Here is a 14,275-nt window from a genome sequence, read left to right as displayed (position 1 = left end):
GCAGGACTGGTCCCCAAGAACTGGCAATTTGTGTAGGGAACAGTCCAGCCCCTTGAATGGCTTTTGGGAACACAGCCCTGCTGTCCCTAACATTAAATAATGGGGAATTAATGTAACAACTTGACCTCAATAGGGACCGTTGTGCTCTAGTCCCACTGCTGCTGGCTAACTGCAGAGCTTTAGACTCCACTATCACCCCCACTTACCTAAGTGTTAGGTCAATGTATGCAATAAGCACAGGAGCTTGACTGGGGGATGCAAAGGATGAAGAGTAGGGGTTAGGGTTCTGTGACACTTTATTGCTCACACGCAATTAAAAAGAACTTGTATCAAAGTGAAAACGTGCGCAGCCAATACTGGTCCCGCAACGCACTGGGCCTCTGAGGCAGCACCATTACACGGTTGACTGGAGTGTCACTGGGTCACATCCCAGTCAGCCTTAGTCTGACTGTCCCTGTAAGAACAAAAAACAGTCCCCACATTTTTACCTCCCTCACACCCCTGTGCCAACCCCCAGCCCTGTCCCAGCATAACCCTGATTGAGCCACAAGTGGAAAACCAGTTAAAGATCAGTACAAGTCACTCGGGTGACACCGTGGATCAGCAAAGTAGGGCCAAGGGCATCGGTCAGAGCTTCGAGCTTTGCCAAGTACTGCTGCGATTGGCTGCTGTCAGCTGGGGGGTGGGGCAAGTACAGGAAGCGGACAGCAGCTTTAGCACTGTGCTCCTTCAGCAGCCTGTTCACTCCAGACACAAAGTCCATTGAGGGACTGTGTCCAGATGCTGCAGTGGTCCTGTCCCCTGACTGTGCATCCCCTTCCCCAGCCTGAGTGGGTAGATCCCGCTCCTCCCGCAGCTGCAGCACCTCATCCCAGGGCACGGCCTTTATGGTGGCCCGGATGCGCAGCTTCCCTAGCAGCTCACGGAGAGCTTCCTCCTTGGTCAGCCAGCCTTGGTCACCAGTTATGGCCTCTAAGCACAGGAAGATGCGCAGCCGTGCCTGACGCCACCCACTGGACATGTTCAGAACGCACGCCATCTGGAGCAGGAAGAGGATGCACACGTCCAACTGGCCGCTGGTCTCCGGCTGTAGCAGGTTAAGCGGCCAGATGTCCACCATCTTCCTTGCGCCGTCCCTCCGGGGTCGCATCCACTCGCCCTCCATCTGGAAGAAGTAGCGCCCCAGGCACACATTCTTGCCCATCTTGAGGGCATCAGAGATAATTGCTACGTACTCCTCCGGAGAGAGCAAGTGTGGGCTCTCGACGCCCCGGACTGCTGGGAAGTGGGCCTGAAAGGAGTAGGGGTCCACCCCGAAGCTGTCCCCTCCAGCACCTCTGTGTGTCCATGAGCTCACGGAGAATGCCGGGTGTTGCTGGAAATAGTCCTCCGGGACACAGTCATCATAGAAACCCATAATGAGGGTGTTGGGTTTCATGCCACCTTTGGGAAGAGAGAGAGGCACGTGAAGAATGCCACATGGGCTGGGACACAGAGAACAGTATGTCCCTGGTCTGGCTGCATGCTTACAAAGTTTACACACAAAAAAAAAAAAAAACACAAGTGGGATCGTGGCGTCATAGCTTGAGTGCAAATATTAGCTTGGTGTGTTAGCGGACAAGCAGGAACTCAAACTTGTTCTTGCCCCTGTTACTTGGATACAGAAGACACGTTCTTTCTCATACACTTTGACACTTGGCAGCAGGTTTGTCCACAATACGAACAGTAACATTGAAGGACGCCCTCGGCTCCCGCCCACTCTCAGCTCTATGTCAATGCTCCTGCAGCGGTACGTCAGAGGAATCTCCACTAAGGTTTGTGCTTGTGGCGTGTATTGCTGCAGAGTACGTCTTTTTGCTTTGCCACCTGGTGGACAATGTAGTTGCTGTAACTTCCGCAACGCATCTTATGCTTAAGTTCTGCAGCTCTGTGAAGGTGCCCACTACAAACAGCACAGATTTTTAAGAAATTCCTTGTGTTTCATTAGTGCAGCCTTTGTGCTATGAGCATTTTAATTTGTGCTACTATTGGGGCAGCTGGTAGCACAGTGGTTAGAGTCACCTCCTTTGGATACAAAGGCTGTAAGTTTGAATCCCAGCTGTAGTACCCCTGAGCACGGTATTTACCCTAAATTCCTCCAGTAAAAATTACACATTTATATAAATGAGTAAATAATTGTAGGTAGCTTAAGACTAAGTTGCTTTTGAGAAAACTGTCAGATAAAAGAGTAAATGTATTAAGATAACTGGAAATAATAATTAGTGACTCTGATATTACCTAGCTTCCCTTGAACAGCACAGGGATCCCAGGCCAGACTGGTTCATATATACTATTTAATGTCACATTGTAGCTCTTTTATTTATTATTCTTATATTGACTTTTGTTGGCGATGACCCCTCACCAAGGCCAGCAATCCGCAGCAGGTGCTGGGTTCCCTGCCGAACAGAGGGTGACAGTGTTAGGTCCACAAAGGCCTTCACCTCCAGTCTGTCCACCAGGCTCAGCCAGAAGTTGTAATGGAACTGGACAGGGTCAGAGGTCAGGTACTCTGAAAGAGACATGGGAAGAAAAATGAATGAAAGCCCTGATTCAGCCTGAACTGTTCTGTTTGTGCTAGAATAAGGCAGACTGAATAAACTTGAAATATTACATATTCCTGTTAAGTAAATGTTGATGCTCCTATTGCTATAGTTTAAGAAAGTAAACAGTTCCTTTTAAGTTCTGAATACAGTGTTGAGCAGGTTATTCTTCTCTTCGATAATATTTAAATCCTCTTGCTCTAACTTGAATCATCTGGGATGCCAGTGTAAGCGGAAAACTATACAGCAAAATGGTGGTGCAACCACTCATATTATCAAAAAATAAAGAAGAACAAGTGAACCAGTGAAGTAGACAGCAGAAGAGAGAAAAGTATCGACATCCATAAAGAAAGGGCTATAATCAAGAATGCCAAGAGTAACCCTCCCAGAAAACCTGGCAGTCAGGGGTACCAGGCGGAGACTGCTCCTACTTCCTATCATCCCGTTACACCATCGCCCTAGAAGCCACAGTAAATAAAAGATTAAAACCCTTCTAATAATTTAAAGCACTGTAAATACCATTAAAACAGGAGGAACAGAAATTCAGTTTCTAAACACCTATGAACCATCCTCATTTCTTTAAAGTTACTTGAAATGCAGCAGCTGAAACCATGCAATCAAACAGATGAGTTTTCCCTTCATCTAATATCTGTTAGGTAGGATAAGCAAAACTACAAAAACTACATACATGAATACTGTGTTGTGAATTCAGCAAGGTATCTGAAGCTTTTCCACATCATCTTTGTACTACATCATTGAGGCAAATTGGGGTTAACTTAAACATGGAAACCTTTAAATGTAACTGTGCGATTTTTCACTGCAGCTTTTCTAATGACATCTTTGCCAGAGAAATGCAGAAATGGAACCAGTTTGCTGCTCCTCTAATTATTTCAACAGTTTTTGCGTTCCTGTTTGTTCACATTTACTTCACACAGCTCAACCTTTCTCTCCAGGGCAGCTACTGATTCACCTCGCTATCATCTTTATCCTCCATAGCAGAGATTCTTTAAAACCTCAAAGCTGTTCGCGTGATCGGTCAAACGGATAAGTTTTGATCCGATGGCAGCAATGGAGGACAAAACTTTCTTAGTTCAGCTCTGACAGCATCCAGTTCATCCAGGTTTGTGTGATGAATTTCCATTCTGCCCAGTTCGACATCCAGATATCGCCTTTATCTATGTAGAAAAATCTTCATCTGATGGTGAACAGGTAGAGCTGGAAACAGGACAGGAGACCAGAACACCAATTTCCTCTTCAAAACCGTTCATAGCAACTACTCTGGGTCATGTGCTCTGAGTTGATCTCTTTCTGATGGCTCCTTCCTTATTTCTTTTGCCTTTGTGTTGTTTTTAACATTAAAAAAGTATTTCTTGTTGTCCTTGGAACAACACAACCTCTAGAAATGGCTCTGACTACTATGCCTCCTGCTGAAGAGTAACAAAATGGTATGAAAAGGTGTTTACCACTGTTGCCAAAGACAGTTTCACTCAGAGGTAGTACAGAGGCCCTTATCATCACACTGGTTTGAACTGCAAAGGTTGGTGGACTTCTTGAGCAACAAGAAAGATCACTGCACTACACCACTACACCTTCACTTAATTATGCATCTAAATCAAGACAAATTTTCTTTAGAAATCTTGTCAAGTCCACATGGGTCCACACTTCATGCACAAACAGTAAAGAGTCAAAAAAAATAGGACTAAGTGAATCCAGCAAGTGTCAGTGGTACTTAGTATAGTTCATTTAGACAAGCCAAGGATATTACTCACATACATAGTTCAGCACTGAACCCAAACAGCCTGGACCTCACCATGATGCTTCATCAAGTCACAGTCCACACATCCACCTAGCACACAAACCCCATCTCTGCAGTCATGGTTGTTGAACCCCAGCGGCCTCCTGCCCCATCTCACCCAGATTGCCCAGCTGCACGTGCCCCAGCACGAAGAGGCCACCCTTCTTCAGCTGGTTGACGAAGGTGATTAAGTGAGAGGAGGAGCGTGGGTTTGCCACCATCAGCAGGATCTGTGGCCTCCAGAACTTTACATGATCCTTGCGCATGTCCAGCATCAGCAGGTACTTTCGCACCTGGTCAGGGCAGAGGACAGAGAGGTGCTGGAGCTGTGTCAGAGTGCGCAGGACACCGCAAGCTACAACTCACAGGCAGTGACGGTGGGTACCTGGTGGAAGATGAGTGCCTGGCTGATGTAGCCCCACGTACTGGTAGGTGCCCGGTAGTGCAGGAAGAGCAGCAGCAGAAGTAGCAGGGCAATGCTGGCTGAGGAGTAGACAGTGTTGATCACAAACATCATAACCATGCAGCTCATCATGCCCAGCAGACAGGTGTGCCAGGAGAAGTACTGGAATGTGGGCCTGTGGGGAGGAAACCATCAAAGGTCAGTCTGCTTTATGTCAATTTCTATATGTCCAAGTAACTGAGATTAGCAGAGTTGTGCCCAACAGATGGTGGAACCTTTACTCAGAAGTTTTAAATTTGATCCAAAGTGACTTACCTGAAGTTGGGAGCCGACGCCCACTCCAAGGACAGGCAGGCCAAGTCCACAGCCGCATAGGATAGCAGGTAGAACACAGTAACCAGGCTGGCGATGGAGTTGAGCTGCCCGGCGAACACCACACACTGCAGGGCAAGGACAGCAGCGTATCAAACTGCTCCCAGAAAAATTCAGCCCCATATAACAGGGTCCCCTACAACATTTATGAAACTATATACCCTTTCTTCATACAACAGTCTTGTTATTCAGTACAACGGTATTTTTGCCCCGTGACATCGGCATCTCACTTCCACAACTTGTATTTTATTCACTGCCTACTATGTGTTTCACTCTGCAAAAAATTCAGACACTGCACTTTTTCCTCATACAGCTGCCCAGCTGCTTTATATACTTCCCACCTTTTAACATATTGAAAATCGGAAGCAGTAAAATTACCCAGCTGTATAAATGGATAAATAATTGTAAATAGTTTAACATTGTAAGTCCCTTTAGAGAAAACCATCCACTAAATGAGTACATGTAAACTTTATTAATTCCTTTTTTTGACAGTGTTAGGCTTCTTACTGAGATTTACATGGTTACAGAGCTGGGTAAGTTTTACTTGACATATTCAGGGTAAGGATACTTAGCAGAATGGGGAATTCAAACACTTGACTGGGACTGATGTTGCAGAGTGAAAGACACAGGAAGCAATCTTGTACACTTTATTTCTTCATATTATAAATGTCAGCAAGTCAAATTATCAGTGCGTTTCTATCCAGGGTGTAGCCTGCCCTATACCCTGTGCTGCCAGGATAGGTTCTGGACCAATGTTCCCTCTAATTTCTAAGAGGAACTGCATCTGATAAACAAGTTTTTGGCAACAGTTTTGAGCCACAGCTGAAATGTGGGCATCATGATAACAAAGAAGTTGAAAATGATGTGATGATATATAAAACAGGAAAAAGAGACGGCATCAGCAAAAGCAAGACAAAGACATTAACGGCACACACCGGCCTGATAAGAGAAGGCACCCATTAGGCAATTTATACCAATTTTCCATTCCATAAAATTTTTTTATGATTGGTAAAGCTGATGCTCAGTATTTCACCATGTGTGCCCTGTTAATAAACAATGTGCAGGCAAAATTAGAAATAATTTTTATTAAACAGTATTGCATTGAAATCTTGGTGATGTATTTGTCTGGGAACGCATTTTTTTTCCTATAGGAAATAACGATAATTTCACCCCTTCACAACAGGAATTCCCTGCAAGCACTGATTTTACAGAATGAAATAACCCTGTTATGTGAGAAATGGCTGCACAGAGATGCCAGTGCCCTCCCCACCAAACCCCCACCTTTCTCCAAGTGTACTTCCGCAATCACATCAGACTCCTGCCCCCCCTCCCTACCCTGCTCACCTGCACCAGAGCCCATGTGTACAGCACTGACACCCAGGGATTTCCTGAGCTGGATGTGATGGCAGCAGGGGCCAGTGGCAGACCTGCAACACCAGTAGCCCCATTGTCATGCGATTTTGTCAGGTGATTGGGAACGAAAACAGCAACATTAAGACCTGTATGCTGCAGGTTCAAATCCCACTGATTCACACAGGCCACAGACAGCATTATAAGAAACATGGCGGTGTACCAAACAGCTGGTCGAGCGCTAGGGCATGCAGGATACGTGAGGCGCCGATGAGGCAGCTCATGGCTGCAGAAAGGGAGGCACAGTACACCCCAATGATGACAAAGGGAGGCCACACATTGATGCGCTGGAAAAATCCGTAGTCCTGGATGAGAAGAACTCTGGGACCAGTGAGAGATGGAAGAAGAAAGGGAGCACAGGAAGACCAGAGATGTGAAGCCATCTGGCTGCGTGGTGGTCCCACACACAATAAGTCAAAAAAAAGAAACTCTGAAGGTTCTCAGTTCTGGCACAAATGTGATAGAAAGAGCTCCCCCTCTCTCAGAGCTGCTGAATCCCTTTCAACACACAAGAAGGCTCTCAAAACCCAATTTTATAAGTTCCTTCCTTCCTGATCTCCTAACTGCTCCATCAGTCACCATCACCTTGGTATTTTCTATCAATTTTATATGCAGCTACACCTGTAATACATACTGACAAAAGCGGTGGTGTTGGGCACAATAACTACTTTGACACATCTGTATCTAAAGCTCTTCATTTTCTGTTGACAAACTTTTGTTTACTCTGAGCTGTACGACACAGAGAAAAGTGTCTCAAAAATGAATAAACGTAACACAAAAAAAACACACTTTGCTTGCTATGAACTCTGTGACCCACACTGGCCATTTCTTACTGCTGGCTAAAATGAAAACATCCCCCCATGGAGAAGAAGGAGGACACACCACCACCCTCCCTACAACACCTGTCGCAGGTAGAGCTGACCAGCAGGAAGATGAGCACATAGACAAAGAAGGTGTAGAGGACAGCAATAATGGTGCCCTTTGGGATGGACACACTGGGGTTCTTCAGTTCTCCTGCAGAAGGAGGTGAGTGATAAAGAATGAGGAAGACCTTCAACATGGTCCATCATTCACAAGTAGTCTGCTGTCCCGCCCACGGTAGTCCATCTTACCAGACATGTTTGACCCAGCCATAATGCCCGTGCAGCTGGTGAACATGACAGCAAAGACCATGGAGAAAGACATGACTATGTTGGTGCTGTAATCCAGAGCATAGCCCGCTGTGGAGGCACGAAAAGAATGAAGGAGAGAGAAAAGAAAAATGGCAAACTAAGGAAAACAGGCATGAAAGACAAACATTTATCAGTTTATGGGACACAATATTTGAGTCTAAAAGTCATCTCATTCAGTTTGAAGCATAGGCTCAAACTCATTGAGACGCATAAGTAGCTCATCGCCCTCTCCCACGCTTCCGCGTCACGGCCCCGACAGCTTACGGCCCAGGTTGGCTCTCAGCGTGGTGGCATTGAAGCTCGTGTAGCTGGCATTGTACACACTGGTGCTGTTGGCACCATCCTGGTGGCTGATGATGAAGCTGCGTGGGCCCAGGACCAGGGGACTGATGATGATGGAAATCAGCGAGACCGTTACCACCAGCAAGATGATGAAGGCGGCGCGGGAGTAGATGTGCGCCCCCACCAGGCACACCAGCAGGCAGAGCAGGAGTGCGGCGGAGGCATAGAGTACTGTGTACCAGTAGCCCTGTGGCAGAACTCGCATGCCCTCACTGACCTTTGAGGCTGCAAGGGCATGTGAGCGCAGAGAGGTCAGCAGGACAGTAAAAATTGACACTCCCGTGTCGAATTCATTAAACAAATATATTTCCTTTCGATGACGTATATACAGTTGACCTTTTTAATTTATGTTGGCACCTCCATGCAAGAAAAACAACATCCAACCAATTCATGAGCTCTGGGAGGTGAATTAATGAACAGAAAATAACAGGTGCAAGTAGGGGAAATGAGGGTCCTCCACAGCATGATGGGCCTCAGAAATAAGGGAAGTCCTTCCAGTGGAAATCTAACAGGCTCCTCCAGACCAAGAGAAGCCCGTTAAGATAGGCTTACTGACTAGATGGTAGCTGGGCACCCCTTGCAATCTGTCCACCAAGCACACCTCACTGGAAGGAGGCACCCAGGCACATCCATGAAACACTGGAGAGACTATCTCCTGGTTTTCCTGAGAAGACTAGGGGAGCCCCCAGGAAGAGCTAGAGACTCAGAGGAAAATTGTGGTCTGTCCTGCTCAGGCTGTTCCCACAATCACCTTCATCAGAAGAAGTGGTTTGAAAATGGACAGGTGGACGGATGGAAGTATCCGGCCATACCAAGTTTTACAATTATAATGTGCGCAGAATAAAGTGTTTCTTGGGCAATAGAATAATATGCTTCGGAGGAAATCATTAGAATGTTGCTTTAGCTGAGTTGTAAGGCACCTTAGATATAGCCAAAAAAAAAAAAAAAAAAACAAAAAACAAATGCAAAAACGCTCAAACATCCGGACTGGTGACAGCCGAACCACAGCGATCACTGACCGGGGTCCCTTCCGAAGATGCTGAGTATGGCCTCCACCAGGCCCAGCACGTAAACACCGCAGGCACACACCTTGGCCAGGTAGAACATAATCCCAATGCTACCACCAAACTCCGGCCCCAGAGATCGGCTGATCATGACTGAGACACTCAACGGTTAAGGCGTCAAACCTTTTCCACATTCCTTAAAGAGTAGTAAGTGTCTTCTTTAAACTCATCCAATCTATGGTAACTATCTTTGAAACTACTTTCTATTAATTGGATGTTTATGTTAAGAGAGTTTGGAACACTTCTGCTTCTCATTTTAAGGGGGGGTGAGGTAGCGCAGCAGGTTTGGCTGGTGCCCGCTGTGCGGTGGGTCTGGGGCTGGGGTTCGAGTCCTGCTTGGGATGCCTTGAAACGGACTCGCATCCCGTCCTGGGTGCGTACCCCGCACCCTGCGCTGCTGGGCAAGGCCCCAGCTCACCGCAACCCCACTCGGGACAAGCGGTTGTTAACGATGCATGGGTGGATGTTTCTCATTTTATCTAAAATCTTCTAGTGTAAATCAGTTTAAGTACATTAACAGTGTAAGTCCTTTTCAAAAAAAACTGTCAGCAAAATGTAAATGTGTCATTCAGCCAATTCAAATCTGCTACCTGCGTGAGGTATGAACGCTAAATACATCTGTCAGTCATTATTCCTCATGGGAAGTTCGGCTCGGGTCCAAGCCACCTGGATGGATATTTACACATATCGGTGCACAGAAACGGACCACAAAACTCCAGCAGACTTAAAAATTCTCTGTCCATAAAGACAGGATTCAACAGGACTTTTAAGAACTTTATGGTAACGTGCAGATAAAACTGGACAGTTGAGATGAACAAAAAGCCCAGAAAGGGAGAGAAATTACATGAAACTGTCAATGCAGAAATATCTGTTGAAAGCACTAAGAATGTACAATCTGGAAATAGCATATAAACCTGGCCTCTGACCACATGTGCAAGGATACAGTAAACCCCACCCCCCTGTATCGCACCATTGGTGGCAATGGCGCAGACTGACAGAATGGTCAGGGAGATGATGAAGTAAGCCACGCAGAGCATGAGGAGGGCCTGCAGCAGCCCGGCATGGCCAACAACAAACCCTGTAAATAAAGGCAATAAAGATAGCGTAATTACCCTCAGACAGTATTAAAGTGACCACCTAAAGACCATCCACTTTCCTCCAAAGGGGCTCAGCAATGGAGCCAACAACATTAACAATGACAACAAGAGTACCACCTCTGCCACCATTGCCAACTGCAACAGTCACATGCTAACATATTCTTAACGAGTCAGCATTATACATTATTACATTGTTCAATTTTTGCGGAGCATCCTTCCGAACAAGCTGCCTCGTAACGGAAAAATACACACAGCGTGAGAATACATGCAGGAACTTGCGTAAGTTAGCGGCGATACACACTTAACAAGTGTGGGGAAGCATGTCAGAAAGACAGGAAGTTAAACTCCAACAGCTACTGCTGGAAGAAGACACCTCTGGGTAGCTAAGGCTGACTGTTCATCTATGCCTCTCAGGAATGTTAACAGTAAACAATTAGGACAAAATGTTAGTGTATAAGCCACACACACTTAATGCAAACTTTTGTTGTGTTTCAGGTTAGTATGTAGTGCTATCCGAAAACAATCTGACCTTGTTTTACGCATGAAAGACAGTGCCAGTGCCAGCAGCACTCACCTGTGCGGAGGAAGAGCACGATGCTAAACATTGAGAGGACGGTAGGAACAAACACCCCGAAGAAGGTGTTGAGACTTCGGCGGGAGGGAGGCACAGTGGCTGGGAGAGTCGGGTCCGCTATGTTCATCTCCTTTGACAAGGACCCGAGCCCCAGTCCAACTGGGTCCCTCCTTGCAGGCAAGGGACCGCGGGAAAGCAGCGGAGAACGTTCCTGTGACATGGCCCCACAGGTGTTCAGATGTCTGGATGATGACTGCAAAACATGGCCCAGAGTAGGTCTGTGATTTCTTGTAGGTGCTATCTTAGCTCAGGTGAACCTGAAACTACCCCCTTCGGACCTCTGGCCTTCCCAGTCAGCAAGCTCACTTCTGCATTTATTAATATTAAATCTGACATTGAAACTGTACCAAGACAGAAGAGTTTGATTTATTATACAGTCTGATTTATATATCATATAGGTTTCAGTAGAACATGTACCCAGAAGTCCAAATGAATTATGTTGACATTTCCTCAGGTCTTATCTAAGGTACCCGAGTAAACAGAAATTTCACAAGAGGCAGCAGTTAAGTTCCTCTTTTCACAGCAGAAGGAGCTGATGAAACACTGCACACCCTCTGCATGATATACACATACAGGTACATATGTGCAGCTATGGACCTTGTTGGACCCTAGAATGTCTACAGCATATAAAACACACACACACACACACACACACCTATTGCCCGTCTCTTAGCTGGTTGACACAATGATCCAGCCAGCTATGGCATGTACCACAACAGGAGTACCACTGGATTTTCTTTAAATTCAATTTAATTCCCACCACTGTTGAAATATGTGTGTTACACTTGGCCATCGTGTTTCAACGGTGGGAACGGAGGGGGAACTGTGGGGCTGGAACACATTCATGTCAACATTGAGGAATAGTCACACAAATTGCCCCAAACAAATGGTTCCTATGCGTTATGCAGAGAAGCAGTACTAGTGTTTCATTGTATTTCACACTGTTACACAGTATTACAGACTGTGAAAAGCTGGCAGTGTTTTAGACTGTGCAGTGTGAACTACACGTAATTACACAGATTGTTAGACAGTGACCCGACGCGACCCCGCTGAGTTTGACTCGAAAGTAACGGGTGAATTTTCCAGGAAAATGAAGTGTGAATGCAGTCGAAGAGAGCGCTGCTTCTTCAAACGGCACCGACGACCCTCCCCCCTGCAAGGCGCTTTTGTTTCTGGGTGGCGGATGAAAGGAGGGAAATGAAAGCGATTCACGACCGCGGACCGTGTCCTCTTAATCCGCGAGGTTCGCTGGACGGGCACGCGACCTACCTGTCGGCTTCCCGCACACGCTACCGCTGTGCACAGTCCGGAGCGGTGACGCGCCTCCAGATGATCAGAACCACCGAGGAGGGCAGTGAACGCGCTGTGAACGCGCTGGAACCCCCGGAAGCCCTTCCCCTCCTCGAGCACGAACCCGAAATAGGAACTTGAGTTGATGCGCGACTGCCTGGTGTCCGCTTTAGCCTAGGCTAGGGTCCAACAGCAGACCCCGCGGTTGCACACACTGAGATCCGAGCCTGTAAACCTTTCATGTCACCAGAAACTAAAATGGTTGAGACCCTAGGAAAGCGAAGAAGCAGCAAATTTATGGGGATGGTGGAAACACAGGATGCTGCTCAAGACGGAAAAGGCGCACGTGACCACGACAGGAGCGCGCCCTGCTTAACACAGAGAGGCGCGTTCCCGTTACTGACCCAGTCTTTATGTGTAACCAACTCTGCTCACCAGTCCGCTTCAAAGCATCAACGGTAACTTTTTCTCCCCTCACAACATATGACAAAGAAATGCGTATTTTTACGGCGTCTTTATTGGAATTTTTACGAAGGTACTGCAGCCAAAAGTCGCGCAATTATATGTTTTTTGTTGAGCCACACAACTCCTGGTTATCCGGAGTTTAGGTTCCATCGTTGTCTGACAGTCATGCTGTATTTTTCGTGTTCACGCAAAATGCATTTTTAACACGTTCTGTCACCTACAACAGCAAGTAAACAAAACTGTGCGATCAGGAGCCCATACATGCGTGAAACTGACAAGTTCAGTATCATGAAGACTCGCAGATTTCAGTATAAGCCTTGCAACTCCTACCAAAAAGAGGCTAATGTATATTATTAACTTTTAAATGTAATAACATTTCGGCGCTATTTTGCTTGAGGTGGTTATGGACAAACTACAGAGAAACTGGCAACTTTACTTCAGTCATTTTGAAGTACAACACATGAGAAGAGCGCTTATGAAACATCACGCTGCAGTATAAGTACAACACACATCTCTGCTGTACTGAGTTTGCATGTGTGGAGACAGCAATGGTTTAGCACTGCCCCCAATTTTACACACTCCTCAGCAAACTAAAAACATCTTTCACAGAAGTTTGTGATGTTAGAAACCTGCACCTTATCTAGTGAAAGATAAAGTCTGGGACTTATGTTCGAGGGAGTAGAAAAAGAAGCCCTGCTGCAACACTGTGGCCACAGGACCCAAGCTAGGGATTAAAAAATGGGCAGTTTTCAGATCAGCCAATTTGTAGAATTACGGCAATTACTCCCTGCATGTATTTATACCAAAGAATTTATTTTTTTAAAAAAACAATTTACTGGTATTAATAAGGGCAAACAAGAGTTTTGATATTATAGTGTATTTCATGATGAGGAAAAAAAATACCAATTTCATACTGACAGTGCAGCAGTTGCATCTCAGAGCAACGCTTGCCCACCTTGGGCCAGGCAGTTGACAGGTAATCCACGTTTTCAGATATTATTTGGGGGTTTTCATTACTTTAGAATGAAAAGAATCTGACCCCCTGTATTACAAAGCATTAATACAGTGGCATGTCTTTCACTCTTTGTTTCCAGGTTTTGCGCAAAGAAATTAATTGCTTAAAACCAAATGCAAACAGAGCCTGTTGATCGACAGGGAGGGTGGAGTCTTCTACAGCAAGTATTTTAATGGCCCTCCCCAGAACCAGTTTGGGACTCCCATATTACCACAAGCAATAGTAAAATGTGAGAACATGGCGTATGAATTTCAATTTACACTTCAGCATGAAATTGTCACAACTGTAAAATTTAAAGTTATTCAGACTGCTAGGGACTTCTCAGACACACAGAAGCACAGATGCCGACATTTCCATGTACTCTCAGAATTATCTTTCATTCAGCTGCTAATATTTACATTTATTCACTTAGACACTTTTGTCCAAAGCAACTTACAACAGATACTACAGTATGTAGCGTTACTAGCCCACACCTTATTAACCAAGGTGACTACACTGCTAGATACACTACTTGCAAGGGGTTACTCATCCATGCATCAGTAAAACACACTCACTCTTGTGACACTCACACATAGTGAGGGGAACCTGAACAGCATGTCTTTGGACTGTGGGAGGAAACCCACGCAGACATGGAGAG

General features: G+C 45.9%; 1 protein-coding gene across 1 annotated transcript; it reads right to left on the bottom strand.

Annotated features, from left to right (window-relative positions):
- Positions 1 to 556: 556 nt before the first annotated feature.
- Positions 557 to 12,489, bottom strand: LOC108918743 (solute carrier family 12 member 9-like). The gene is made up of 14 exons (XM_018726235.2): positions 12,138 to 12,489; positions 10,809 to 11,061; positions 10,081 to 10,215; positions 9,093 to 9,230; positions 7,996 to 8,298; positions 7,672 to 7,779; positions 7,462 to 7,573; positions 6,723 to 6,880; positions 6,494 to 6,576; positions 5,093 to 5,217; positions 4,760 to 4,952; positions 4,493 to 4,667; positions 2,402 to 2,548; positions 557 to 1,443 (listed from the first exon to the last, which is right to left on the bottom strand). Exons 2-14 carry the CDS (start codon positions 11,026 to 11,028, stop codon positions 563 to 565), a joined length of 2,778 nt encoding a protein of 925 aa, XP_018581751.1. The 5' UTR covers positions 11,029 to 11,061; positions 12,138 to 12,489; the 3' UTR covers positions 557 to 562.
- Between the last annotated feature and the right edge of the window lie 1,786 nt (positions 12,490 to 14,275).

Source organism: Scleropages formosus, chromosome 21 (genome assembly GCF_900964775.1).
Source record: "Scleropages formosus chromosome 21, fSclFor1.1, whole genome shotgun sequence".
Lineage (NCBI taxonomy): Eukaryota > Metazoa > Chordata > Actinopteri > Osteoglossiformes > Osteoglossidae > Scleropages > Scleropages formosus.
The sequence above is the reverse complement of the archived record's forward strand: the minus strand, read 5'-3'. Positions and strand labels throughout refer to the sequence as shown.